At 40.9% G+C, this 14,752-nt stretch overlaps 2 protein-coding genes across 2 annotated transcripts; both read right to left on the bottom strand.

Annotated features, from left to right (window-relative positions):
- Positions 1–1,254: 1,254 nt before the first annotated feature.
- On the bottom strand, positions 1,255–6,188 carry LOC120805431 (keratin, type I cytoskeletal 10-like). Its single transcript, XM_040155651.1, has 3 exons — positions 6,103–6,188; positions 5,916–5,989; positions 1,255–4,398 (listed from the first exon to the last, which is right to left on the bottom strand). The coding sequence occupies exon 3, from the start codon at positions 4,395–4,397 to the stop codon at positions 3,117–3,119; it is 1,281 nt and encodes a 426-aa protein (XP_040011585.1). The 5' UTR covers position 4,398; positions 5,916–5,989; positions 6,103–6,188; the 3' UTR covers positions 1,255–3,116.
- A 977-nt stretch (positions 6,189–7,165) lies between these two features.
- LOC120804783 (AT-rich interactive domain-containing protein 1B-like) lies at positions 7,166–11,614 on the bottom strand. The gene is made up of 2 exons (XM_040154392.1): positions 11,530–11,614; positions 7,166–10,448 (listed from the first exon to the last, which is right to left on the bottom strand). The coding sequence occupies exon 2, from the start codon at positions 10,439–10,441 to the stop codon at positions 9,011–9,013; it is 1,431 nt and encodes a 476-aa protein (XP_040010326.1). The 5' UTR covers positions 10,442–10,448; positions 11,530–11,614; the 3' UTR covers positions 7,166–9,010.
- Positions 11,615–14,752: the final 3,138 nt, after the last annotated feature.

Below are 14,752 nucleotides of genomic sequence, written 5' to 3'. Positions count from 1 at the left end.
ATCAACCTTTAAATTGACCAGGACAAGAAGTCCTAAAATGTGCTCAGAGTAATGGAAAGTTTACAGCTGCAACTCCATAACAACAGAGCAAATGTCTTCCGCCAATGACAACCCTGTGATGCATTTGAAAATAAGTGGACCAGGCTGCTGCTGCTGCGTGACTCAAGTCTTTTTTCAGTTCTCGTGTTTCCTTTCTTCGCTCTCCTCTACATTACAGTAGCAACCATCTCAGAAGCTGAATGTTGGTGCACTGTGTGTTTATATTAGTATTAAAGAAATACAGCAGCCTTCTTTGGAACTTCCACATTCGATACTTCATTACAGGCACAGTGCTATAGTTTGCCATCTATGTGAAATCCATTCGGGGACAGAGGTTTATTTGTTATGAAAATCAGTTTCCGTAGTACTGATGTTTTTGGACACTAGTAATCTTTCTTTTGTGAAGGGTAAAAAATGGTGAATTACCTTAACACTGCATGTTGCAGTGGTGGAAATAAACTATTACTAATGAATAATTTTGATGGTGCTTTACTTGAGTGTTTCTTTTTTCCGCTGTTTCATACTTCATATTGTTCATTTTACTCCACTACATGTGTTTTACAATGAAAATTACTAAAGTTGCTCTACAGATTAAGACTATACAGTCGTATGCAAAAGTTTTGGCACCCCTGAGCATATTACATTTATTATTATTTTTGAAGCAAAAAAAGGTAAAAAACAGCCCCTGCAGCAGACAATAAAAAAAAAAAAAAATGAGCAAGTTATATAACATCTTTTAAAAAAAAGGTTGTGTTCTCAAGATCACAAGATAATCATACCACTATCATGAGAAAACAACGAGATCATTGACATGATCCTGAGAAAACGAGATAAGATAAAATCATCCCAGCTGGTAATTAGTGCAAAATATTTTAATGCATAACTAATTGTTTAACTAAGTAATTATATTATTGCTACAACACTGTTCTCAGCCCATTGTTATACAATGATTAAGAACAAAAAAAACAAGAGTATACATAGCTTTTTTTAAAAATGGTTTCTGAAAATCAATTCAGATGAAAACACCAGATTCTGTAAAATTCTTGATGTTTCCCTTTGATATTATAATAAGCTTATCAAGCGTCAAATAATTTGAACTCAGTCCACCCAAAACAGATTGCCCAGAAGATTGTTAACTTCACTTTCCGTCGTAAATATCAAAATAAATATCCACAAATGCAAATCGCTTAAGTTAGGAAGTTTATTTGACCAGACAAGCAAAAGGTGCGAGTCAACGCTCAGTATTCAGTATATATCCCCAGCAGCACAGTAAATGTGAACCGTCACAGGAGAAGGCATTCATGTCTTTACAAGTGATACGTGCGTGTTTTCAGATACATTTGAAGGCAGACACAAGATTACATAGACTACATATGACAACACATTAAAGGTACACTGGAGTTTTCTTTTTACCACGTGTGGTCGGGGCTTGTTCTACTGTCAAACTATAAAATAGTGTTCGTTGTAATTGCAGCTTAGAGATAAATTGCCGCTGCACTGTGAGTCGCAGACGGTGACGAGAGAGGGAGGGGAGATTTATAAGCAGAAAATTCGAAAGGCAGAAGGTGTTATTGGCGAGGCTTCTCCTCGATTGAGAGGACTTTATACCAATATGGAGTTTGCACTGTTTTTATTGAAGTTGTAAGTCACATCATTTACCTATTCCACAGACTGCAATAACAGCTTATTTGGATGTATAATGTAGTTAGTTGCAAATTAGCCTACATGTTCGCATAAAAAACTGGGTCTTGAATAATGACTTTCAAACATTTTAAATAGTAGGGAGAGTGTTCAACATGTGTGTTAGTCATGTTTGTGATTGGTCAATACATTTTGAATGTGAACAGTTCGTTTGCAATTAAAACTCCAGACAGTACCTTTAAATAGTTTTTTTAAGTCATCAGCTTCCATAGTTAGAACAATTATTGTACAAATCTTTGCTAATATCTTGATATCCAAGCTTGGTGACCATAATCTCAGCCGATAATGCAACATAACACTCAGCAGCTTTTGGAGATGAATTCAGCTCAGACTTAGTAGATCAGGAGTCTTATACTTTAAGAGCACTTATGCAACCACGAGCTACCCGAGAGACAGGAAAGAGAGCTAAAACTGGATAGACAAGGGAGGGGACCTGGGAATAAAAAAAATGAGAAAATATACGACACACTTTCCAAAATAAGGACAGTAGACATGGAAAAAAATCATAAATATTCAGAAAAAGCACTATGTGCTTACATTGAGTCCAAAGTAAGTAATTTTAAGGGTATTCTGACAACAGCATGCATACTATTGTCCATCTGTTTAACAAGTCTGTTTATCCCAATAAAATAAGTACCAACAGATGTAATAAACAGCCTTTTAGGTTTGAGTTTCTGTGGTTCAATAGACCTTACGTGATAAAAGTCCACATATTTTTTAAGCTACATCAGTAGAAATGATCCATTACAAATACTCAGTCATGCTTATAGTGTAAAAACCTCTCAGTCTAAAGCACTGAGATTAGTATTAGTAATAGTAGACTGATTGAGTATTAGAAAAGTTACAGTCCTCGAACATAAATATGTCTGGAGTAAACAAAATCGTAGCATGCTTAAAGCACATCTCCATTATTGCAAAGCAGTTTATTTACACAGATCATCACCATGACAGAGCCTGTACCAGCCCCACATGTGCAAACTAACCCTATCGGATGCTTTTTCCGCTTAGGCAAAAAGAAGACAAAGACCATGGTCGGTTTCCTTGAATAAGAGGCATTGTTTACTGAAAGACAAATTACGAGCACGGAAAGACGAGTCAGTGGTAGTGCCTCTCATCATTTCTATGGCTAGAGTGCATGTTAAATTAAATCTAAATGGACATTAATGGACCAAATTTCTCGCCACCATCACAGTCTTCCAATATCCGAGTACAGTTAATGGACCCTTTCTCTTTCAGAGGCGGAAAAGGAAAAGGGGAGTGCCATAGTGCAGCCTAAAAAGGTAATGCAATAGGTTCCTCCCTCCCTAATCATTTCCCATCGGTTTAGTTTAAACTCTTTAGCACATTCTCCATCACTTTCCCTGCTAACAAAGGCCTCAGTGCAGCAGCGTTAGCATGTTGCTGTTCAGTAGCATCACTATAGTACTGGTGACCACTGCTAAAGACCCTCGCAAGCCCATCTCCAGTCCCTGCACCCCTCCTGTCTGTTTCTTCAAGTACTTTTCAGAATAAACCATGTACAGCTCCAAACATCTCCTGACCGTCAGCTGCTCAATCAGTGCTGGGTAGCCAATCTCCACAATGCTGACTGTATCATCATCATCATCATCATCATCATCAGTAGCAGCTTTTCTGACCGCCTGTGAAGCTGGAGGCACAGGATTGGCCTCGGGCTGATTTAAAGGGCGGGGAGTTGAGGGTGCGGAGGGCGAGGGGTGTCCCGCTGTAGTGCTGTTAGTCTTTGTTGTGTTGCTGCCTGTGCCAGTGTCTGGAGTTGAGGTGACATCAGTAGTTGTAGTTGTGGTGGTGGCAGCTGGTTTGTCTTTTGGCTTTCGATTGTCCACAGGTAGCAGGTCTGTTCTCTTCATGCACGAGTCCATGTAGCTATCATAGGTCTCAGGGGGTTGGCTGTACTTGTAGTCTCTGCTGTAGTCATTGGTATCAGTAGACTTGACACCGTATTTCCTGTACATGTAGTGGTTGTAGTAGTACTCCTCTTCGGGACTGCGGAAGTTGAAGTGAGGACGAGGGAACCTTCCTAGCCCGTAGCCAAGTGCCATTCCTGCCATAGCCCCTCCAGCTGCTGCCATTACTGCACTCCGTCCAAAACCTCTGGAATTATCTTGGGGATACATGCCCATTGCCTGAACTGAGTGGGAAAAGGGAGAGCCACCCCCAACCCCATAGCCCCCATGACCAAAGCTGCCACCATAATGAGGGCTCAGGATTTTGTTTTTTGGGTTATGGTTGATATAGCCACCTGGATAACCTCCATAACCACCATAACCTCCATAACCTCCATAACCACCATAACCTCCATAACCTCCTCCATATGGGGAGCCCCGTGCTGGATACCCTCCTCCACCCTGCTGCCAGGGGTAATTTCCCGGATACCCGGGTCCGCCTGATTGCGGAGGGTAGCCTCCTTGATTGTTTTGTCCAGACTGTTTAGGGTATCCACCCTTAGAGCCGGAGCCCTGATTATTTTTGTGACCTGCATTAGTGTTGGTGCTGCCTCGGTTCGATGTAGGGATCTTCTTCGAGCTGAAGCTTTTCCCGAAGCCGCCGCCTCCCCCTCTCTTAGCCAGTGAAGAATGGGTGTGAAACAGAAGAAGTGACAGACACAGCACAGATAATGAATTCAGCTTCATTTTCATCCTGTAGGGAGGGCGAGGGAGAGAAAGGGAAAATTAAGAAAGGGAGAAAAAGGGTAGGCAAAATGTAAATGGACTGCACTTATATAGCGCTTTGCTAGTCTTACTGACCACTCAAAAATGCTTCACACTACAGCCACATTCACTCATTCACACACACATTCATGCAGCACTTTTTTTCTATTCATACATCGCTTTCTACACACACACACACACACCCTCTCACACCGATGACACATCAGGGGCAATTCGGCTTTTCAGTATCTTATCCAAGGACACTTCGACATGCGAACCGGAGGAGCTGGGGATCCAACCACCGGCGTTCCGGTTAGTGGACAACCCGCTCTATCTCCCGAGTCCACGGTCGCCCAGTGTAATAATAAGAATAATTGGATTTGATCATTTTACACTTAAAAAAGTCTTGGTTCATTTCATGAGAGCTGTCTGCCCTTTCAGAAACAGTAAACTGCTTGAGTTGCGGCTCACTGCAACTTTGATGTACAAGAGAACATGCATGTAATATAAGTTTCACTGACTCTTGTGGCTACTGTATTGCGTTCTTTTTTGCGATGTCCTCTGCTAACTCGTTTAAATAACTTGAGCAAGTAGTAGCAATACACCATTAGATCATATTCAATACATATTTGTAGTAGTTGTCCGAATATTTTTTTGCACCACACATACTTGCCCACCGGGTTCACCCCGCGGTTTCAGCACAGAGCTGTGGTTCCAAAATGGGCTGCGAGATCGGCTTAAAATAGTGCACCCTGGACCCTTAATGTTATTCCAGGCAGCCCAATGGTACTCTTTCCACCAATTTGGTAACTAACGTTATGCACACAGTACATGTACTCTAAGATGATATCAATTTGTCTTCCTCCAGAGATGTTGCCATATTGTCAATACCACGGTAGTTATCACGTTAATATTTCTTGGCGTATGGCTTGTGGGCAATGTTGAAAATCAATGAGCGGGACTGGTTTTTGGTCATATTTTTATATGATTTTCACATGAAAAAAAAAAATGAGGCACTATGTATACCGATATATTGAAATAAAACTGCAAATACCATAATAGAAGATTTTATTAGAACTATTTTATTATTATAATAATAAGTATTGTAATAATTATTATTTTCATTGTTAATTTATCAGATGATTATTTTCCCAATTAATCACTTATCTCTGAAAATAGTGAGAAATGCCGATTATAAAGTCGCAGAACCCAAACTCTTGGAGGTTTTTGGGTTTTGTTTTTGCTGGTTAACGTTAATTTTACCCCTTAAACTCGCCCAGTTTTACCAGAAAATGACGACAAGTCTTCTCTCTGAAGACGAACACGCCAGTTACAGAGACGAAACCGGTGTGGCCGTGACAGTACACGATAACCCGACCTACGGAGGCTCTGTGACGGGACTCGTGGTGCCTGCTGATGCAGCGACGCCCTCCGGCCCCGAGCAAGAGGGGGCCCATCGCCGGAATATTTCTCCGTACACACTGGAGGGACACAGCTTCCACTTACCTTGCACTGACAGCGCGGCGCTCACCTCGATGTGGCCCGAGGGGATCAGTTGTCGACCGGGGGGGAACGTCGCGCTACGGGTGGTTAGCACAGACCAGAGGTGGCACGGTGAGGGTAGGAAGAGTGGCCTGAGGCGGCATCAAAATGGATAAAGGTGGGCTCACTTCAAATAAATCAACAGCCTTACCTACAGCGATGACTGTTTGGTTGCTGTGGTCGCTTTTCTTTCTTTGTTTGTTTGTTTTTTCTCATCGGTTCATCCCGGGCGTATCCGGCGTGTCAGCTCGCGCGCCGATGGAAACGCTTCGGCCGTTTGGATCCCCGGTCAGCTCCAGTGTGACGTAAGGCCGCGCGAGGGGCGTGCGTCGCCCTGGGAAACGGAGGGTGTGGGCGGGGCCTTTGTTTTTCTCCTCAGCACCGCTTCCCAGCATCTTTCCAGAACCACGTGACGATGTCGGCCTCATCCCGTGGGGCATCACCGGCGGAGGAAGCGAGAAAATGCCCGGGTCATAAGCAAAGGGCCTGCATTCAACTCGTACATAAATAAAAGGACATGCGTATTATCAGCAACATGCAAAGGGCCTCGGTTGGCCGTTACTTTTGTTACGGATCTCTTTGGTAATCTTTAAATCACGTCAAAAACTTCTCGCCGTATTATTTTTCATTCCGCTCCTGAAAATTATGGCAAGATCTTTCGGTATGACATCAGAGCTCACCTGGGATCCTGCAGCTCACCCCTGTGTGTGTGTGTGTGTGTGTGTGTGTGTGTGTGTGTGTGTGTGTGTCTCCGTTGCTCAGGCCGCAGGTTGACAGGATTTTCAAAATAAAATGATGCCTCACAATCACACACAAATCAGCTGGACAAGCTGTGGCTGGTTTACCTAATAAGTGATGTCAATGCATGAATGATCAATATGCAGTAATAAGTCTGGGGAAAGGGGACAGCAATGACATTAAATTGTCAATATTTCTCCCACTAATTTAGAAGAGGATAAATATTTGTTTTTGTTTTTTTCCATATCAATTTTAAAAGTAACTAGTTACTACAGCTGTCCGAAAAATGCGGTGGTCTAAAAAGTGTAATATTTCCCTCTGAAATGTACTAGAATTGAAGTACAAAGTAGCATAAAATGGAAATTCTCAAGTAAACAAATACATATTGTACTTTTAAGTCCACTACCTTTATTTTAAAACAAAAGCAGTCACTTTGAAGATTAAGATTTAATGTATAAAACATATAAAACCTTTTAAAATACGATGCAAGAATATATATTAAAATAGTCAACAATATATAACCATTCAGGCTGAACATGAAGCTGCTTATTACGTCTTCATGCATAATGATTGACCAGTTTCTGAAAGGGGCCATTCTGCTTGATGAGGACATTTCCTTGGGGTAATTAAGTGCTGGCAATGGTAACACTTTACTTAAGGTCTCCCTGTTTAGCATTTATAAGCACTATATATAAACACTTAATAAAGCAGACTGTACAGACTGTAACAGCTCAGTTCTATAAGGATAAAATATTATAAGGATAAATATTAACATAAAAACTTTAGTAAACCAAAGTTACATTTCAGCATACCTTAGTGAGTGTCTCATGAAACCAAATGCCACTTTCATTCATTTTTAATGTAGACTGTAGGGACCTACTTAGATGAAGCAGTCAAAACTAGACCCGTTAGCCACTTGCTTTTAATTTCATAAGCTAGCAGTTGCTTGTTGGAGAAAATGCAGAAGTTTCAGTACAGCTGAGCTCTAGCAGAGGAAATAAGCGAGGGGGGTTGTGGCTGTTTCTAGGAGTCAGAACAGAGCCAGGAAGTGGCAAACAGGCCACCTGCTGGCCTCTGCAAGTCCTACGTTGAAAACCTTCTGCGATGAATCATTCTGTGAACCCGCGTGAACACCTGTCTCTTTCAAAATACAAAACAGCCATGGCAGTAAAGATTTAGTTAATTCAGTTAATCCATCAACCCAAAGGAGCCACTAATTAATGAGCTGTATTGTATGTTGTGATTAGACTGGCTTCTTTACAGTAATAATGCTGCATTTCCACATGAATATATTTTTCTACTACTCATATCACCAACAGAAAAAAAAAACAACATTGATTAGATTTTGCTTCCATTTTACAGGTATTATCCACAGAGAAAGATGGGAATGGTTTCATGATTTTGACCATGTAAAATCTGGGTTTTCATCCCCCAGACACTCATTTGCCACGGTAAAGTGATGCAGTGAAATGATGAAGGGGACAGCGATGCAACCTTTAACTGAAGGAAACATGCCTGCGGATCACACATCATCATCACGCTTCTATGACAGTAGTAGGTAGTAACAGTTTCCAGACAGTCACGGTGAGCAGTACGACAGCATGGAGCTGTTAATACACACCAATACTGAATGAACATGTGCTCTTTCACAGTGTGCCTTTAATTGGTTTGACGATTAGGAAAGGTCTTGTACAATGATCCAATCTATGCAACCACAGACTCATCTGATAATGCAAGCTAACATTTAGTAGCTTTGGCGATGAATTCGGTTCGGATTCAGTACATCAGATGTAGTAAGCACCTTTGCAATCACAACCTACCCCAGAGACGGGAAAAAGAGTCAAAACACTGAATAGAAAGGAAGAGGGAGGCAAATATATATAAAAAAAATTCCAAACCATTCAACGTACTGTACAAAGCAAGGGTTGTACAAAAGGGAAAAAAAAGTACCAACATCATCTACAATACGTAAATATTGAGAAAAGGTACTTTTTTTTCTTGGAATTGATTCCAACATAAGAATATTAAGGAGCGTTAGCAACAACACACATACTTCTGAGTGTTTTATATAAATAAAATAATTAACAACAGAGATCATAACCAGCTTTAAAGAGGATCATGATATGCTTTCCAGCGTGGAAACCAAATGTCTGTACAATCCATCCAGTAGTTGTCCAGATAATTTCAGTCTGAACCAAAGTGGTGGCCCAACCGACTCGCACTTTGATCTCTTGAGTCACGCTGCTTAAATACTATAATGCATTCTTTATTGTACAATTTATTTCTAGACTGCTCCAAAACTTTCTCTGCTAACAAAGGCCTCAGTGCAGCAGCGTTAGCATGTTGCTGTTCAGTAGCATCACTATAGTACTGGTGACCACTGCTAAAGACCCTCGCAAGCCCATCTCCAGTCCCTGCACCCCTCCTGTCTGTTTCTTCAAGTACTTTTCAGAATAAACCATGTACAGCTCCAAACATCTCCTGACCTTCAGCTGCTCAATCAGTGCTGGGTAGCCAATCTCCACAATGCTGACTGTATCATCATCATCATCATCATCAGTAGCAGCTTTTCTGACCGCCTGTGAAGCTGGAGGCACAGGATTGGCCTCGGGCTGATTTAAAGGGCGGGGAGTTGAGGGTGCGGAGGGCGAGGGGTGTCCCGCTGTAGTGCTGTTAGTCTTTGTTGTGTTGCTGTCTGTGCCAGTGTCTGGGGCAGCAGTAGATGTGGTAGTTAAAGAGGTAGTTGTAGTGGCTGTAGTTGTAGTGGTTGTAGTTGTAGTGGTTGTAGTTGTGGTGGTGGCAGCTGGTTTGTCTTTTGGCTTTCGATTGTCCACAGGTAGCAGGTCTGTTCTCTTCATGCACGAGTCCATGTAGCTATCATAGGTCTCAGGGGGTTGGCTGTACTTGTAGTCTCTGCTGTAGTCATTGGTATCATTAGACTTGACACCGTATTTCCTGTACATGTAGTGGTTGTAGTAGTACTCCTCTTCGGGACTGTGGAATGGGAAGTGAGGACGAGGGAACCTTCCTAGCCCGTAGCCAAGTGCCATTCCTGCCATAGCCCCTCCAGCTGCTGCCATTACTGCACTCCGTCCAAAACCTCTGGATTTATCTTGGGGATACATGCCCATTGCCTGAACTGAGTGGGAAAAGGGAGAGCCACCCCCAACCCCATAGCCCCCATGACCAAAGCTGCCACCATAATGAGGGCTCAGGATCTTGTTGTTTGGGTTGTAGTTCACGTATCCACCTGGATAACCTCCATAACCTCCATAACCTCCATAACCTCCATATGGGGAGCCCCCTGCTGGGTATCCTGGCTGATGGGGGTAACCACCGGCTGGATAGCCCGCTGCTGGGTATCCTGGCTGATGGGGGTAACCACCAGCTGGATAGCCCCCTGCTGGGTATCCTGGCTGATGGGGGTAACCACCAGCTGGATAGCCCGCTGCTGGGTATCCTGGCTGCTGGTGGTAACCACCAGCCGGATAGCCCCCTGCTGGGTATCCTGGCTGCTGGGGGTAACCTCCTTGGTTAGGGTAACTCCCAGCAGGTCTTCCTGGCTGCTGATGGTAGCCTCCTTGGTTCCACTGTTGTTTACCCTTAGACTTGGTGTCCAGATCATTTTTTATTTTGGGGTTCTTCTTAAACAGATTTATTTTCTCACGAAGCCCAATTTTTTTTTTGGCCAGCGAAAAATGAATATTCAAAAGAAGGGACAGACACAAGGCAGCTATTACAATCAGCTTCATCTTTGCACTACAGAGAGGAGTCAGGGAAAGAAACGTAAAGAGAACAAGAGGTAGTGAAAATATGAGGGGGAAAAAATCATTATCATTAAAAAGCCTTGTTTCTTTCTAAAGAGCAGACGTTCTGGAAACAGTAAAATTAACAGTTTTCTACTAAACTGCTTAACAGACACACACCTTATCCACTCATTAGTAGAAATTAAAATAGAATACATTACCATAACTCAACTAAGTGCAATACAAGACACAGTTGTTACTGGTTTTCTTTTGCTGCACATACTGGAAAAGTTTGAGCAAGTATTCCTGGGGGGGGGTATAATTTAGGGCTGCAACTAATGAAGATTTTCCTCATCAGTTAATCAGTTATTTTCTTGATTATTCGTTCAGTCTATGAAATATCAACAAGCTGTGAAAAATGTCTCACAGCCCAAGGTAACACATTAAAATTGCTTCAAAACCCAAAGATATTTCCTAGACTATCATGTATGACAAGGAAGAGCAGCAAATTCTCCAGTTTGAGAAGGTTAAACCAGCAAATGTTTGACATTTTTGCTTGAAAAGTGACTGAAAGATAAATTGATTATTAAAATAGTTTCCAGTCTCACTTGCTTTCTTTGAACCGATTGACTGTTTGATTACAGCTCTAATATACTGTACATAACTATATCATGTTCACTACATTACGCTATACTAACGGACATTTACAGCCTTCATAAGTTTTTAGCCCTGCCTGTTTTACTCCATGGGTTCAACATGAAGCAACGGGTCCAAAATAGCTGCCGGCCTTAAAATAGCACAGACCCTCCAGACTTTAAACTTATCGCAGGAGGCCAAATGTCACTCTTGTTTGTAATTAAGGTTGTTTTCAAGGCTCTGGACCATCTAAAGAAATGCTGTTAGTACATGATGCCAATATATCTCACTTGACCTCCCTTAAATTCTTAAAATAAGGTCACATTCATAAAACCCACCGGGGGTTTTAATTATGTGAAAATATTTTCAGAAAAACGCTCTCTACGGAAAAAGTTACATACATGATATAAATCTAATCCAATAATATTCATAAACACATGGCTAAAAGCACTACTGACCTTGCAGCGTCAGTGCGTCCCCAACACTGCCGTTTCTCTCTTTAGATCATGTGGTGCCCAAACTTTTTGTATCAGCCCCACTCCGCCTCCTCCCCTCCCCCTTCTGAGGATGAAGTATTTTTAAGCCAGGGCGGCGACAAGCACAAAGATTTCAATTCATTTACTTCAGGAAAAGTTGTAATACCGCACTATAAAAAAATACTCCATAACAACAACAGAAGTATCTGAAACAAAATGTACTGAAGTGTCAAAAGTAATCATTATGCAAAATGGCCCTTTCAGTGTTATGTTATTATATTATTGGATCATTATTTTTGATGCATTAATAAATAAGTGGAACTAAATGGTTTTGGTCAAGGTGGTGCTATTTCATATGCAGTTTGGTACTTTGATCTTTATTAAGAAATCATATTTTATAAATTGATCATATTTTTAGTATTTAAAATCTTAATCGGAAAAGTGACTGTATCTGACAGTTAAATGTGGGTAAAAAGTACAATATTTCTGATATGTAGTAGAGTAGAGGAGTATAGGTATGAAGTGGCGGTACCACTTTCTGACAAGGCACCAGTTATAAAGAATTTAGCCGCTGTAATTACTGGATTTCTTGATGGTTAATACATAATTTAGTAATGCTTTATAGATCAGTTATAAGCCATTAATAAGAACATCTGGGTTGTGGAGAAACCTCCTCCAGTAGGACACTTTTCTTGTCTTTTTTGCTTTTTAAATCATCAGAATAAACCCATATTCGAGTATTAAATTAACTTAAATAATGGGCTTTAGCTTACGTGACGGACTAGTTGTTTTGTACCTCGTAATTTCGTTTCCAGTCGAATATATTTGAGATGTATGGAAAGAATAACTATGAGAGCCATAGTACTGCCCAACTTTAAAAGTTTCATATTCCACATGACGTGACAGCAGCATGAGGGATGTTGTGAATTAAAGGGTCAGTTCACTTAAACATATTACTTCTTTAGGTTTTGAGATAACTGGCTCTAAAATTTATGTAGGTGCAATATTTATTTCTTTATTAGTTTTGGCCAAATCTGGCCCTCCAACAGAAATATTTGGCCCCACAACAAGACCTGAAGTTTTTGCTTCTATACTGTGCATCAAAATGTTCACCTAACGTTTGGGAGCCAAAACACTGTGCTCCCAGAACGCAGGCTCCTAGAGTTTCCAAAAGTAGAATGGGAGGAAGATCCTTCAGTTATCAGGCTCCTCTACTGTGGAATCATGTTCCAGTTTTGGTCCGGTAGGCAGACTCCCTCTCCACATTTAAGAGCAGGCTTAAAACCTTCCCTTTTGAATAAAGCTTACAGTTAGGGCTGGCTCAGGCTTGGCTTCAACCATCCCCTAGTCTTGCTGCTATGGGCCTAGACCGACGGGTGACTTCCCATGATGCACCGAGCGTAAGTGCCCTGAGATAACCTCTGTTATGATTTGGCGCTGTATAAATAAATTGAGCTGAAATTGAAATGAATTTCAATATACTGTATATAACAATATACAAGGCTTGTGTAAATCCCAATAAATACGACCTTGTAACAGCTAGTAACAGTCAATAATTCACATCTAAAACACCAATAAATGGCAGCCTTGCAGATATAGCTTGCTAATAATATTTTCTAAGGCTACAGTAAAATTTAAAACAGCACCTTAATTTAAATATAAATGAAGCAGAAGTCACTATCATTTTTGAGTCTTTTTTTTTTTTTTTACCAAATTAGTATTGAATAAGCTGCTGTAGATCTATTACTAATTTAAAAATTGCATCTGCATCCAAATGCAATCCTTAAACAAACTTAAGTTACTTAAGACTCTGTTTAAATGATTGTGTTCAGGTGGTTACATCTAATGAATATATATTATATAATACATTTGCTCTCGGTTTAGGCATGGATTCCCGTAAACGGATGACGCCACCTGATGGCCATGAAAAACCCTGCATTTAAAAATGCTGACGTTAGTATTTCACTTAACCACCTGTCATTCTTACGAGGATAGAAAGTCATGGCATGAACAATACCACTTGAGCTAGTAGGCAGCCACTAATTAATACGCTGTATGTGGTGTTTAAAGTGGCTTCCTTACAGTAGTAATGTTATTGTGCATGTTTTACTACTTGTATCGTCAATAGTGATACTCCCACAGAACCATTGAAGCCAATAAATTGGACTCCCATTTCACAAGTATCGTCAACAAAGAGAGATAGGAGACGACTGAAAAGGGTTTCATGATTTTAATCATGTGAATTCTTGTTTTTCGTCACCCCAACGCTCATTTGCCATTGTAAAGTGATGCATACATTTAATTCAGGGTAATAACTAACTGGGCAGCAGTGCAATTTTCAACTGAAAGAAACCAGCCTGTAGACGGAGGACAGTAACATTACAAGGGCATTGATGCATCAAACCATCTGTGACTGCAGTATGTAGTAGCTTCCAAACAGGTACTGCGTTAACACACAATGTGATATTGATGAATGAAAAGAGTTGACATAAGAAAGGTTATCGAGGTTAAGATAGGACAAATTGATTGGATGCAGAGGAATGCATCCGGTCCAATAACTGGGGTAGAAATTTACCAAAGCAGAAATATGAAGCCAGTCAAGTCATCCCCATTGCTGTGGTGTCTTTTTATCATGCAGTACACAGTACCAGTCATCAAATGGATCAAGTCAGGAAAGCGACGGCAGATCAACTCAACAACATGACGCGTCTTTCTCAACAGGTCAGTGGCACATGTTTAAAGAGTAACGTAACGCCTGATGAAAATCTCGTTTTTGCTGCGCTCCAGGTGTACTCCAGGTCCCTGTGACATCACCGTCAGGTGTGGTTACAGGTACACCCAAGCAACACCCATCAGGAGCTAGGTTTCCATCCAAATTTAGTGCAATTTTTTTTGTTTTTTTTGACAGAATTTCAAAAAAATATCCAGCAGAAAATGCGAATTAATGCACATCTCCATCCACTACTGTTATGTGAATATCAGGAGCTGGTGGTTCTAAATTTCGGGTGCCATTAAACCATTGCCAAAGAAGAGAACAGTGCAACGTAACATAATTAAAAGAATTGAAACTTTCAACCGGAGCAGACGGTTAAAAAACAAAAAAAAACAAAAAAAAAAAAAAAAAAACTGCTTCAGCTTGGTGTTAAGTCACTCTTTAAAAAGCACAATTTTTTTCCTCAAGAAAACTGCTATAAATACTGCATAA

This window comes from Xiphias gladius, chromosome 19, assembly GCF_016859285.1.
Source record: "Xiphias gladius isolate SHS-SW01 ecotype Sanya breed wild chromosome 19, ASM1685928v1, whole genome shotgun sequence".
Lineage (NCBI taxonomy): Eukaryota > Metazoa > Chordata > Actinopteri > Istiophoriformes > Xiphiidae > Xiphias > Xiphias gladius.
Note: the sequence above shows the minus strand (reverse complement) of the source record. Positions and strands in the feature narration are given on the sequence as shown.